Source organism: Citrus clementina, unplaced genomic scaffold (genome assembly GCF_000493195.1).
Source record: "Citrus clementina cultivar Clemenules unplaced genomic scaffold, Citrus_clementina_v1.0 scaffold_5, whole genome shotgun sequence".
Lineage (NCBI taxonomy): Eukaryota > Viridiplantae > Streptophyta > Magnoliopsida > Sapindales > Rutaceae > Citrus > Citrus x clementina.
In genome coordinates, this window is record NW_006262201.1 from 36,322,995 (window position 1) to 36,337,101 (window position 14,107).

Here is a 14,107-nt window from a genome sequence, read left to right on the forward strand (position 1 = left end):
TGAATTGTGTGCTTCTTCTAACGGACGGTGCTTCAACTTAAAATATTTATAAAACACCCATTTATGCTTGCAACAATCCAACACTTACTGTTCATAGTCACTGATTGCAGTAAGAAGCTAAGCATCCGTTTTGAATTTAAGGGGAATATCCCCTATAATATAGGGTGGGCAGCTGCCCCAAACGCAGCCTAAGAGCATATAGGGGGCAATTATGTTTCAGTTTTGCTTTGAAAGTAAACAAAGTGTTTGGCAAGCATCCACTTCTGTTTGGTAGAAAATAATTAGACAGCTAATGATTACATTAAAAAAAAAATGAAATTTCTGAATCAAAACCTCAGAACTTTATTGTGTTTATTACGCCGAGCATTTTCTGTAGATAAATTTATAAACACGGAACATGACCATCAGCATCCGACCTTAGCTCAGTTGGCAGAGCGGAGGACTGTAGTAGCTTAAAATCCTGAAAGTTATCCTTAGGTCGCTGGTTCGAATCCGGCAGGTCGGATTTTTTTAAATCTTTTTAATCAGCTGTTCAAAGCCTTTGTATCCAGCGACGATCATCTCCAATTAAAAGTCCTAATCCGACGACAATTGCGCCATTAATCGTTTTTGGCGCCGAACGCCCGATCACCGTTGATAATTAACCATGTACACTATAAATATCCTTCAGCATTGGAATAAAACAGGAAAATGGTGAATCTGCATTGCGCAGTGTAATGAAGTGATTAGCTTCAATTGATCAATTCCCAATTCGATATTCATGGCTTGGCGCCTCTTCTTAACTAAAATCCTGACACCTACCCTTCCGAACCCTAATTTTCTCAAAACCTCTCCATTCTCCACCTCATTTCTCGTCACTAAAATCCCCAAAAGGCTTCGAAAAAAACACAAAAAGCCCGATTCTCCCCGAACCCGGCCAGTACAACCCGACTCGGCTCGAATCCCTCACTTCGAATCGATCCTCAATCGCGACTCCGTCTTCCGATTCCTCACGAAAACAAAAGAATTCCTCTCCAAACAGCCCGAACGCGTCCTCCGCCTCGATGACGCCGGCAAACTCTACCGCGAGCTCGGGTTTCCTCGCGGCCGCAAAGTCGTCAAGTCAATTCAACGCCATCCTTTAATCTTCGATGTCTACCGCCACGTGGACAACAAAATGTGGCTTGGCTTCACTGATTTCGTGGAGCGATTGCTGGAGGAAGAGAGGTCGATCATGGAGTCGATGGAAACCGATAGGGTTAATAAGGTAAGAAAATTGTTGATGATTTCAAAAGAAAAGAGGATTCCTTTGAGCAAAATTTATCATAACAGGTTACTGTTTGGAATTCCTGAAGATTTCAGGGACCGAGTTGCAAAATTCCCTGAATATTTTCGGATTGTGGTTGAAAATGATGGCAAGAGGATTCTTGAATTGGTTAATTGGGATCCCACTTTAGCTGTAAGTGAGTTAGAGAGAGAGTTTATTGTTAATGAGGATAAGGTCAAGAAAGCATTTAAGTTCCCGGTGAAGTATGGGAAAGATTTGGGATTGGATGAGAGCGACACGAGAAAGCTTAATTTGTTGAACACATTACCGTTGGTTTCTCCATATAGCGATGGGTGGAAGTTTGATATGTGGAGTTTGGAGGCAGAGAAGTATAGGGTAGGTGTTGTACATGAGTTTTTGAGTTTGACTCTAGAGAAGAGAGCGAGTATACATAATATAGTGGAGTTTAAAGAGGAGTTTAGCTTGACTAGGCGGACGTATGAGATGCTTAAGAAGCAGCCACGGACTTTTCATTTAGCTGGAACGGAGATGAATTGGGCAGTGTTTTTGAAGGATGCTTATGGTGAGAATGGGATTTTAATTCAGAAGGATCCACAGGTTGTTTTCAATGAGAAGTTGCGTAAGTTTGCCCAAATGCAGGAAGGGGAAGTGGTTTCTGGTGTTGGGGAGGAATGATATGGAGATTGGCAGTTTTGGGAGTGGAGTAGCACTCCGGAGTTTTGCTTGAGGGAGAAGGAGATTTAGATGAATCAAGATCAGCGTTGTGTTGCACATATGTAAGGTATTTCTGACTGATAAATTACATCTTAGTGTATGATTTAGAAAATAGAACTTTGTAACGCTATAAATGATATTAATCTATATTGGCCTTGCTTAAAATATACTAGATAAACTGACATTAATCTGTTGTAAAATAGATTACATTACCAATAGCATATGTGAAAATGGCTTGTTAATTATTTTACCAATTGTTTTTCCTTTTGACCTAAGGCGAATTCATTTTTACTGGATGTACCCAATATGTTGGCAGTCCTGATGTCTTCTATGCTGACATTAGATAGTTGCTGCAAGATTATTGTTTTGCCTGTGATGTCAAAGCACTTACCACTACTAAGAAAGTAAAAATTTGATTAGAGCAATCCAGGAGTTTTTCTGTTTACTATTTTCTTGATTCTGTAAATGCCATTATATTGAAACCAATTTTACTTCATATTAGAAGTAATTTCCTCTCTCTGTGTGTGATCATCCTTATTTATTTCCCCTTTTTTTGTGCAGTGTGGTTGCATAGGTCACTGAGAACCTTGCTGAGCACAGTATGACCAGTGGAGGGGGGAAGTTATTTAAGTGTTGACTAAACATTTTATGGTTAATTTCACTGCATTTGTATGTCTCATTTTGCTTTCGGATCATTAATTTGCTGAATTCCTCTTGTTTTTCCCAAAGTCAAACTATCATGACTTTAGGATAAACTGAAAGGTGAATCCCTTTCACTGCCTTTGATTGAACCACCCTCTTGCCTGCCTACGTTAGGCTTGCCGGCTTTGAGCTTTCCCTACCCTAGTCCGGAGTGAAGAGTGGTAGGGACGTGGGGACATGGATTACGAAATCCATACGATAGATGTATGAGGGTTTCTTTGGCAAATGGTCCTTAACACTGGGAACATAATTTAACGTCTGACTGTATACATGGTATGTGTGAAATTGTAGTTACAGCAATGGACGAATTTGATTCTTTAGTTAAAAAGATCTGTTTTGCAGTTAATTAGTTCTTTCTTCTTTTTAACTCTTCAATTTCATTCTTTTTTCTTTAGTTTTAAATATTATATCATTTTAGTTCGTCTTCATTAAGCTTTGCTGTATGTATCTATATACATACAGTCTTTTCTACTTTGTCTTTTGTCTCTTTCGCAGCCTCTTTTTCTCTTGGGATAACAGATTAATGCTGTAGCTATATATATATGTGTGTGTGTGTGTGTGTGTATTTTTCAAAAGAAATTGGGGACACATTTGAGATTTCACTTCCAGTAACAATTGTACGTCTGTATGTTGAATCCAATCCAAAATGGTCTCCGTTAGTATCTACAGCTCTACTGTATCAAATTGAGGAACCAATTTTACAGATCTACAAATGAACCAAAAAATTCAAAATCTCGTGGCCTCTATGGTCACAGGACCAGGTGCATTCTCGATGGAAGACAAGCGAGGTCCCATTGCATTAATCCACCGATAACTGCTGCTGATGATTTTGATAATGTTGTCGTTGTCAAAAGTATACGTCTTCGAGTTGATAGGCTGTCAGATGTATGATTGTAATCTTTCCCAGAAAAAGGGGAAATTAGAAATAGCCTATAAGTTGCTCAGAAAGATTATTAGTTGCGTGCCTCGAAAACCATTAGCCTCTGTCTGGAGACGCAAAAGAAGCATGCCAGGGTTAATTGGGAGAACACGTATGAGATATGAGTTGTCTTGTTTACAAGAGCAGAGCAGACGTGTGACGAGAGTGGTCCATTTGTTCACAAGAGGAAGGTTAAGGGCTCAAGGCATACACGTATTCCAAATATAACGCCATGTCTTCCAAATAAACGCCCGACCGATATTCAGTCTTTGGTAGGACAAGAGCTGTAACGGAGATCCTATTAGATTAAATATGTATTTGGAATTGAGGTTAGACAATTATAGTTTTAAAAATTATAATACTAAAATATTTGTTAGAATATATTGATATGATGTTTCACTTATATAATGAGAAAATTATTATATCTTTAATAATTTTATTAAAATTATTATTTAAAATTTTTTTAAGATATACTATTAACTTTTGTTTCATAATTGTAATTTTTTTATATAATAATTATAATTTAAAAACTACAACACTTTAATTTCAAATAGACCCTAAGATTTAGTCATAATTAATAGCTTGATTCAAAAGCTAGTGATAAACCCTGCTTGTGGTAGTTTATTTTTTTAAATCATAATGAGGGGATTTAAGCACATCTTGTAGTATATATATATTTTTTAAAATCATAATGAATGGATTTGAGCACATTTTTTTGGTCATTGATTATAATATTAAGTTATTACTTAAAAGCTGATTGGCGAATGCTCTGTTCAAAGTGATAAGGCCATTGGATGTTCTTAACTATTGGCTTGCCCAATGAATCATTACAATGAAGCCTTAAAACACTATCCCCACATTAAATCATACCATAACGAACGCAAATTGATTAACCAAACCAATCCAACCATTAAACGAAAGGGAAAAAGAATAAGATATTTTCCTTAGTCTCGAGGTGAATAAGAAGAAAACTTGAGCTTTTAGGCAGTTTACTCAAGGATGCAAAACATCAAGCCGTAAAAGAAACATGCAAGGTGACACACTACCGAGATGAAGAAGCTTGTGCAGATGATACCATCTTTGAGACTACCGTCTTCGAGGCCAAATGGCTATGATTTCGGGTCTTGGACTTGCTCCTGCTTCTCTGCCCAATGCTCGTACTGCTCCTTTGATTGCTGGAGGGTAGTGATCCACTTCGGCCTGTTCTCTTTACTGCTTTTCTTTGAGAGCTCTGACTACTGTTTCCAAGTACAGCTTTGGCAATGCTATCTGTGAGCAACTCTCGTGCTCTTTGTGGTTTGATGGGCTGCTTGTTTAGATACACAAGTTTAGGAAGGAGACTACAGACTGCCTTGCGCAGCTGGTCGTCACTGATGTTGCTCTGAATGGGATTACCCAACAGGTTCAGAGCTAGCAATGACTGGTAATTAGCCACTAGCTGACCAAGAGCTTTTGTAGTAGTTATCTTGTTGAAGCTCATGTCTAGGACAGTCAACTTCAAAAGCCTATGCAGTCCCTCAATGTCACTAATCTTGTTCCCAGCAAGATAAAGTTCCTTAATTAGTGTACAGTTTGACAAGCCTGACGACATCAGAATGCAGAATGTGATTTAGAATTATACAAGTTGCAGGAGAGTCTCTTGCAGTTGGGAATTATAATAAGAAATTCAAAAAGCTTAAACGAAAGCCAGAAAACAGGTTTACTAAGGATATTACCATGCCCAATGCGAAAAATACGGTTATAACTAAGATCAAGGACTCGCAATCGGGTCAGTTCTCGTAGTCCTTCAATAGTGTTGATCTTGTTTCTTGACAAATTGAGTGTGTGAAGGCCCTTCGGCAGTGATCCTGTGGGTATGTGGACTGCAAATAGATAAAGAAGATCAGTTAGCATTATAAAAAATATTTATTTCTAGAAACAGGAGTTGTTTTCCCCATTTTTTGGGGCCAAAAACATACCTATAAAGTTGTTCGACAAGTTGACAGACCGGAGACTGGAGAAATGCGAGATTGTGGGAATGGCTTTCAAGCCTATACCCGCAATGTGAGCCACAGCTGAGGAAGAATTTAGAGACCGAATGACACTATTGGCGTGTAAAATTTCCTCTGATAGATTGATTTCTGAACGACGGGTCAAATGGGCAGTGCTTCTTGCCGGTGATTTACCAGTTTCAGGTGATGGTGGGAAAATGACACCTTCAGCAACCTCATCATCTTCAAATGGAGTTTCCATCCCAAGATCTTTCACCCATTCATCTACTCTTTTGAAGGAGGATGATTCTGCTGGAAATGCAACCCATTGTCTCTGAGGCCATACAGCAGAAACTTCATTCTGAAAACCATCCCAGCTCTGCCTGTCCTCGTTGTAACTACCATTACAACCTTTGTTCAAGGATTCTCCAGTGCATGATCCAGGTGATTCTGTCTTGCTTAATTTCGTTGCTTGATTTGGCTCAAGGGTATCTGAAGTGTACCCACCTTGCTGGTTCAAGACAACAGCACGATGTGGTTGTGGCTTTAAAATCCATGGTTTGTGCAGATTCCTGTGGCTCCAAAGAAACAATTTCCACCACAACCTTCTACTCCTTGAAGGAAGAATTTGGCTCGAGGAATGCTTCTTTAGCATTACTCTATCAGCACTGAAATGGCTAGTCACAGACATAGGACTGCCAGAATGATAATTCTCTCTTACCTTCTCAGAGAGTTCCTGCAATGCTTCAAAAGACTGAGATTTTGAAGGAGGCAATCGATCCGTTAATTTATTCAGCACTACCCTCGATTCCAGGTTAGAACAAGAACGTTTAAGCTTTGGTGAACCCCAGAACTCAGTCCTCCCAACCCCCGGATCACTAAGATGTCCACTTTGGATCATATCAATGCCCTTCTTCTCATCTTTCTCAGCACCGTTCACTGATTGTGCATTCACCTCTGGACTAGCTGTAGTAAAATAATCTGATTTTGTGTTTCTAAGATCAAACTCCTCTTTACCAACATTCGCATCATGGGCCTGAAGATCCAAGTCAGAGAAGTCCCTCTTGATTGATGTGGTATCTTCATGCTCATCCTCCCCTTCGTATGCTATCTCAGCTGGTTCAACCCCAATAGGAATTACAGGACTCTCATGACTCATCACCTTTACATTGCAGGGGGAATTGTTCTGGATGTCATAAGGTACCGAGATGCTAAAAGATGTTGATTTTGACTCATCATTCTCAAAAGGTTTCACTGGGTGTTCAAGCTTTATTTGCAGGGCTCTAATCTTTTTTGTGTATTCAACAGATGTTGAAGATCCCTCGACTCCCTACAAGCAAAAATTCAAGGTGAAAAACTACAAAAAGGCAAAATGATGTTTGTGCTGGTGTCTGAGAGATTATAGAAGTTTGTGACTCCGTTTTGTGCAACAGTATATGCGAATATCAAGATCGATTCTTACCTTATCTTTCTTCTTCCTCCCTCCACCTAAAAAGAAGCAACTGAATTTTGCCATATCTTAAGATCAGCAAACTCAAACTTCGAAAAAAGAGCCCCAAAATAAAGCAAATTTCTACTTCTTCTACCTCTTCAGTTTACAAATTTATGCTACTGGTGGTCACATCTCCGATGGTTTCTGCTTTTGGTTCTAACAGCAATGTATTCATTAAACAGCAGGATCACATTTGAAAATAATTTGAGGCAACATTAGCCATAATCAATGGGAAGGCGCCAAACCAAAGGGCGTGAGCCATAATGAAATGACGACTGAGGTCTGGAAAACAGAGAACCAAATCCTCCTCCGGCAAGCGAGGGTATCACCAGAGTGTCGGCCAGAGTTGAAATTGCTTCAGCTTCTCTCCAGAAGCTTTACGGAATCTAAATTGTCCAAGGCCAAACCTGCTTATTCATTCACACAACACACAATCCAAACCCAAGGTAAGAAAATTCCAAAAGCCACTCTGATTATTTGTTAAGCGTTGTCTGATCAAAACATGTGAACCACACCATCCGCTTTAGATATTTTTCAAAAACACACCAAACCAAGCAACCCCACACTCCCAGATTACTAATTTATCAAGTCCGAGTCAGAGCAAACAATAAGTCCATTTTTTTTCTTTTTTTTCTTTAAATTCAAGATTTAACAAACTCCATTACAAGAAAACATAAAATATAACAGTTCCTGTAGAGAAGAGCCGTACCTATTAAGGCCGAGCTTCGCCAGGTTGTGTTAAAGGGTGAGGATTTAGAATTCTTGAGCTCAAACCTGAAGATATTAGATGACGAAGAGAAGGAACTGAGGCCGTGAGTAGTTGGGTGAAGAGTTGGGATTGATGGGACGGAATGTGTTTTTTGAGAAATAGGTGCGACTTATTTCAGAATTATATTCTTTTAAACGACATACGCGCTTGAAACACGGCACCATGATTGTCGTGGGTTGGGTTACCTTTTACAATTAATTAATTCTATTTTGCCACCATGCGCATGGCAGGCCAACGACAAACTAAGCTTTAAAAATTAGACATTATTATTACTAACATGAAATATATTACTGGAATTTAATCAAATATCTGCCGCTTAAAAAAATGAAATTGGCAACCACATAAGCCAGCGTGACCGTTATTGTTGTTGACCTCTTTAGTTTTCGGGGCAGACAGTGTGTATAATTTTATTTTTCTCTATACTAATTAATTAAGAACGTAGCACAAAAAACATAAAAAAAAATTACCCTATATTTATTATTAGAGTAATGATATAGTCACAAACTCTTGTATAAATTTATTTTGTATAAATTGATGTGGCATAATAAAATTAGTTAAATTAAATATCTCTTAGTCCACATGATTTATTTTTATTCAATCAATAAATTGATACTATATCAGTATGTACAAAATAAATTTATATAAGAGTTTGTGGCTGTACCATCACTATTATTATTATTATTGATTAAAGGGCATTAAAATGAAATAAAAAAAAATTCACGTCGCTCGAGAAGAGGCTGGGTCAGGTCGTACGAAATGTTCTATTTTAGTACGAAATTTGAATTGTACCTGCCTGCATGGTGAATGATGATGTATGTCTTTGGACTGTTACTGGTGACGGTTGCGGTTCCCTGTGCGGTCGTGCCATCAGTTGCCACGTATGAATTATGATCTCCAACACAGCAACGATGATCGTGTCCTATCACATATTACCATCTCCATATCAACAATTTGATTTTATCGGTTAATTTTGGGCCGTTGTCGCGGGCGGCGCATAGAGGAATCTAGCCACGGGATTAATTTCCACACGGACTGTGCATGTCGGTGCAAGTAGACAATGACACCCCTCTCTCTTCTGTAATTCGCTCGATTGAGACTCAAGTAACCCTTGCGCGTTCTAATCAGTTATAACTTGCGTTACTTATTCTCTGTCACGAAAATAAAAATTTTGCAAAATCAATTTTTAGAATATTTATAAAACATTCAATGCATCAATTATTATCGTATGTTTACTTTCCGAATTAGAAAATTAGAATTTAAAATTAAAATTATTGACAATATTGCGGAAATCGAAATCATAAATCTTACCTTAATTTGTAAATAACGAATCAGAGATTGATTCTCAAAAAAGTTGGAAATCAATCTCTCAATCCTAAGAATAACGATTCTGCTCCATTAATAATTTAAAATTCTAAAAATACCTCTTATAAAAAAAAAGTGCAGCCAATGTCGATGAAGGTTCTGGTGGTCTCATACTGCGATTCGTAGTCGTCGGTTGGACGCGTCATGGTTTCAACACACACTTGGGTGGTGCATGCTGCTTCACCAAGCCTAATCGAATCGAATTTATTGGGAAAGCAAAAGCAATCCCAATCGAGTAACCCACCAAAAGGGACCCAATACTAATGCCAAGCCCTCTCAATCTTTTCCCCTGTTGCTTGTGATGCCACTTGTCTCCTAATCGAATCGAATTATATTCATGATGCCCCACGGAGCCCAGCGGATATGGTAACAATTTTTTTTTTTTTTCTCTTGAAATGTTAAACACCACTCGGACTTCGATGGCAAATAATGCTCTCTCTTATACATGATCATGCGGTCTAATGCTGGCCGCTTGTAATTTCATCTATTAGCGATATTTAAATCCTTGTTGTTGCCTACTTACATCTCATTAATTATTTTGGTTTGCTCGAAACGACAAGAAAAGATAAAGATAATGTTTTCAAACTTAAGTGGGACTAAAATGCCTTAGTGAATTAGATTCGTGGACCCAAGGATGAGAATTTTGAATTGGTTATTCTTTATTGACATATAATTAAGTTGCTTTTGTGAAATAATTTTCCTACCTTTAATGAGATAAACTATTTTAAGCAAATTTATATTCAAAGAACATATATTTTATTTCAATTTGTAATGAGCATGATACATGCTGTGCATTATATATTATAATGTGTTAAAAAGTTATTTGACTTATTAAACAAAACCACCTTTTCCAGAAAATAATTTTGGTCTCAATAATGCATGATGATCTCTTTGCTTAAACATGCATCATTTATATGTTATGTACTAGGCGCGTAGCCTTCATGTTTGAATTAATTTTACAAAAGTGCCTTTCAGAAATTGAAGAGCTAGCTGTTAGTGAATCCAAGAGCGACTCCTACTAGTAAAGGCTAAATAATCAACATTGTATTGGATGACGATTTAATTGGCCACGCCAACGCTTCAAATAATAAAAATGCACCATCTTTAACATCGCCTCTATTCTTCAACAACAACAACGACGACAGCACTATTAATAATAATAAATAATACAAAAAAGAATAGATTAATTGATTATGTAAAATTGTAAATTGCTATTGAATACATCTAATAATATGTGAGAGAAAAGATAGATAATACTAGTTGAGATTTTATTCGTAAGATATTAATTATCAAATTTTAATTCATTAAATAATAAGTGATAAAATTAATATCTTAACGACAAAAAAAAACGTTTGCCCTTTCTTTTTCCCAAAGAAAAATTGGTGACTTTAGTTGTACGGAGGACACGTACAATTCATGAATTTTATAGAACCTTGCCGGCACGCCGCCACTGTCATGCCACGCAGACCTACGCTCGCGTTGTACGGAGTACCATGCATGTCATCTTTTCAGTGTCGCTGAAGTCATCGCTGACGTCATTCGTTCATTTAATTCCCTATTTTAATTTACTACCACTAGTCTATTGCGTGCAAAACGCAAACTTGGTTCAGCAAGAGCCAGCGAGTGCCTCAAATTCTTTATTCATTTGAGACTCACAAGAATATTCCAATATATTTTTTTTTCTGACATGGACGCGTTTAGCAGGAGAGTAGTGCTAGGTGTAGAGAAGTACGAGAGAAATTGATCCTCTTTTTTTATCCACTCACTTTTTCTCTACTATTTTCTTCTTTATTTTTCTCTTATTTCTCTCGTACTTCTTTTCACCAAGCATTTTTTCTTAATAGAATTAATTATGATGGGTTAATTAAATGTATTAAAATATTTATTGAACTCACTTTTAAATAAAAAATTATTTTCTTTAAATTGTCCAAGACGTAAAGTCGTAAACTATTATTACAGGCAAGACAATATAACCATCAATTACTGAAGAAAAATATATTATTCACTCCCATCTTCAAGCCATTTGTTTTCTATGAACAGTTCCTATGTTTCTTTGAATTTTTACCCATTTATTGAATTTATTTTCTTACATCTATGCGTCTGTTAGTTCATGGAATGAAATTTCAAGGAATTTTTAAATATTTAAATTTGGCTAAAAGTTTGTCATTGATAAAACTCCCTCTTGATTTCAATCCTCATTCTATTCCCGTCAAACTTTTTTTATAATATTGAACAACAAATTCTTTCTACGTTGAAAGCCTTCCGAAAAAGTCCATGCAAGACCCGTATCCATTGAAAATGTGATCTTATCATCCATTTATTTCTTGAATGTTAAAGATATTGTTTCATGCACGAAATATTAGCAAAAAAAGCTACTTTAGAAAGAAAATTAAATGATTTGGGTCTGAAGCTGTGATGGATAAAGCGCTAGAGGGAGAAATGGAGGAAGGAATGAAAAATCAGTGAAAAAAAAAGGAGTAATTACAATAATTTAACTTAATTAGAGTATTTTAAGTATTAATACCTTTACGCAACTAATTATTACTTTCATATCAACTTGGGCGCCATTTCAGTTTCATTAATTTAGTTACGGGCTGATGACAAATTATCACGCCCGCAACTTTATATGCACACACTCACATATATGGACAAACACACTACTCACAGCGCAAAATGAGATAATGCGTCTCAGCAGATTCGAATGAAATCATTCGTCTTTTTCAAAAGTTTGATATACAGCAGATTTGATTCGTGTTAGCACCTAATCCTTTTCACGATTTGCTCCAATCATTTTGATTTTAGATGACCCCGCCGAGAATCACATGCAACGGTGGACATTACATACAAATGCATCTAACGATGCATATTGTTTGTTTTTCTAATCAAATTATCTTTACGTCTTGATATTTTTGTTATTGGCAGAGCCTTCAAATTACCCTTACTTTTAAGCTCAAACATGCACCGTATATTTTTAATTATCTAATCTAATCACAACGTCCCAATCCCAATGAGAGAGCCTGATCGTGAATGCAAAAGACGAAAAACTTGACACGTGAATGAGACACCCAACTTAATTAAAAACTTGACACATTATACAAATCGATTTAATATCAAGCCACTGGGGACACTCTAGCTATCTGTTGATTGATATATTCATGAATCATACTATCGTGACGGCATTATACAAGGAAGGCTTTCTTTTGAGGCCATTGAGATTGAACCTGAACCACATGTGAGACCTTTGCTCGTTTGTCCTGAGTTTCTCTGTTGTCATTTTCTCCTGATGTGTAACCATTACCACATACGTACGTACGTACACAAAAGCAGGCTCTTCAGTAATCCAAGAGCCGGCTATTATTAACTGAATCAAATAAAGACTCCTTTCTCCAAGGGCATCTATATTATACAAAAGCTTTCCAAGGGTTTCAATACGCATGTCAGCTGCTTTATTTTCTTGAATTGGGTAGTTCAGGGTTTGCTTTCGGAATTAGAATTCAACGTTGAACTGAATTTTTTTGTCTTTCTAACTAAACCATAATCTATATTCCATACTTTTTGTATATAAGAATTTTTTTTTCTAAATATTTACTAGCTTTTGTGGTCAGTCAAATTAATTTCTTAATATTTATTAACTTTTATTGCTGAAAAAAATTTGGTGATATTCATTTTTGAATGATGGGTTTTGATCCTCTTAGCTTATGATAGCATATAATGAAACTAATTATTTACACTTCGTAACTAAAAGAAAATATATGAAGGAATTGATGAGAATTGAAGAATTGAGAATGAAAAGAGAAAAAATGCTTAATTAAGCAATTATATAAAAAATTATTCTAATAATAGAATTTTTAATTAAAAAGAGGGTGTAGAGAGAAAATTGATGGGTTTAAATAACATCACCCTATATTTTATTAATATTTATATTTTTTTCTATCTTTTTTATTGGCCTCTTTTCATTAAAATGAGGGCTTCGGTCGTTGAAAGAATACTATATGCATAAATACATATTAAGGCATTCTTATTTTAACAAAGGATGCACACTACAATATAAAAAATATAAATTTCAATACATTGAGAATTGTATTTTTTTTGTCTGTTACTGTATTGAAATTTGTGTTTTTAGTTTTTTGGTGGCGTCCTTATTGTAATAAAATGAGGATGTCCTCACTAAAGAATGATTATGTGTGTGTATAGACAAAGTTTTAGAAAGATCATAAATTTATATTAGATTAAATTCACACAACTCAAATGATTTTCAGTCTTCAACTAGATGAGACAACCCCTAAATTTGTCACTCACATTCTTAATGTTTTGAGGTATAAGTTGGAATCAGTATCATTTCAATTTATTTGTGATAAGGTTGGACAATATATCTCGTCGAACATTAATGGAAGTAAATTTTTGAGTTAATACTCAAAAGTTTTTGGATATGCTACAAAAATAAGAATTTCAGATTATAACATATTCATTTAAGAGAGTCGGTGTTTGGATAGGTTACTAACAATACTTTCGGCTAGAGCTGGCAAAACGGGTCATCGGGTCGTGTTCGTGTCGTGTCAGCTTCGTGTCGTGTCAAATTTAGGTCGACCCAAACCCGATCCATTTAATAATCGTGTCAAAATATTGAGACCCAAACCCGACACGGAAAAATAATCGGGTTACCCAATAACCCGTTTAATATCTATATATTAAACAAAAGTTACATCAAATATTTACACACTATCATACATACGTATGTACATACATACATAATTTATCGATATTATAAAATATACATATCTACCAATATATTACACATGTACACTATTGAGGTTTTAATTATATATATATATATATATATATATATATATATATAATATTATTTATCAATATTATAAAATATACATGTCTATCAATTTTTACACATTTACAC

The 14,107-nt window shown here is 36.0% G+C and overlaps 2 protein-coding genes and 1 non-coding gene across 4 annotated transcripts; 2 read left to right on the plus strand and 1 right to left on the minus strand.

Annotated features, from left to right (window-relative positions):
* The first annotated feature begins 411 nt into the window (after positions 1–411).
* Positions 412–505, plus strand: TRNAY-GUA. Its single transcript has 2 exons — positions 412–448; positions 470–505. It is a non-coding gene; the product is annotated as a tRNA-Tyr (tRNA).
* LOC18042226 (protein WHAT'S THIS FACTOR 1 homolog) lies at positions 454–2,982 on the plus strand. 2 transcript variants are annotated; one of them, XM_006433905.2, is made up of 2 exons: positions 454–2,048; positions 2,543–2,982. In XM_006433905.2, the coding sequence occupies exon 1, from the start codon at positions 761–763 to the stop codon at positions 1,940–1,942; it is 1,182 nt and encodes a 393-aa protein (XP_006433968.1). In that variant the 5' UTR covers positions 454–760; the 3' UTR covers positions 1,943–2,048; positions 2,543–2,982. The 2 variants fall into 2 exon arrangements, with proteins under 2 accessions (XP_006433968.1, XP_024038731.1); XM_024182963.1 differs by having other exon boundaries at positions 454–2,043.
* Positions 2,983–4,374: 1,392 nt separating this feature from the next.
* On the minus strand, positions 4,375–7,945 carry LOC18042227. The gene is made up of 5 exons (XM_006433907.2): positions 7,774–7,945; positions 7,035–7,471; positions 5,561–6,902; positions 5,318–5,464; positions 4,375–5,183 (listed from the first exon to the last, which is right to left on the minus strand). Exons 2-5 carry the CDS (start codon positions 7,086–7,088, stop codon positions 4,645–4,647), a joined length of 2,082 nt encoding a protein of 693 aa, XP_006433970.1. The 5' UTR covers positions 7,089–7,471; positions 7,774–7,945; the 3' UTR covers positions 4,375–4,644.
* Between the last annotated feature and the right edge of the window lie 6,162 nt (positions 7,946–14,107).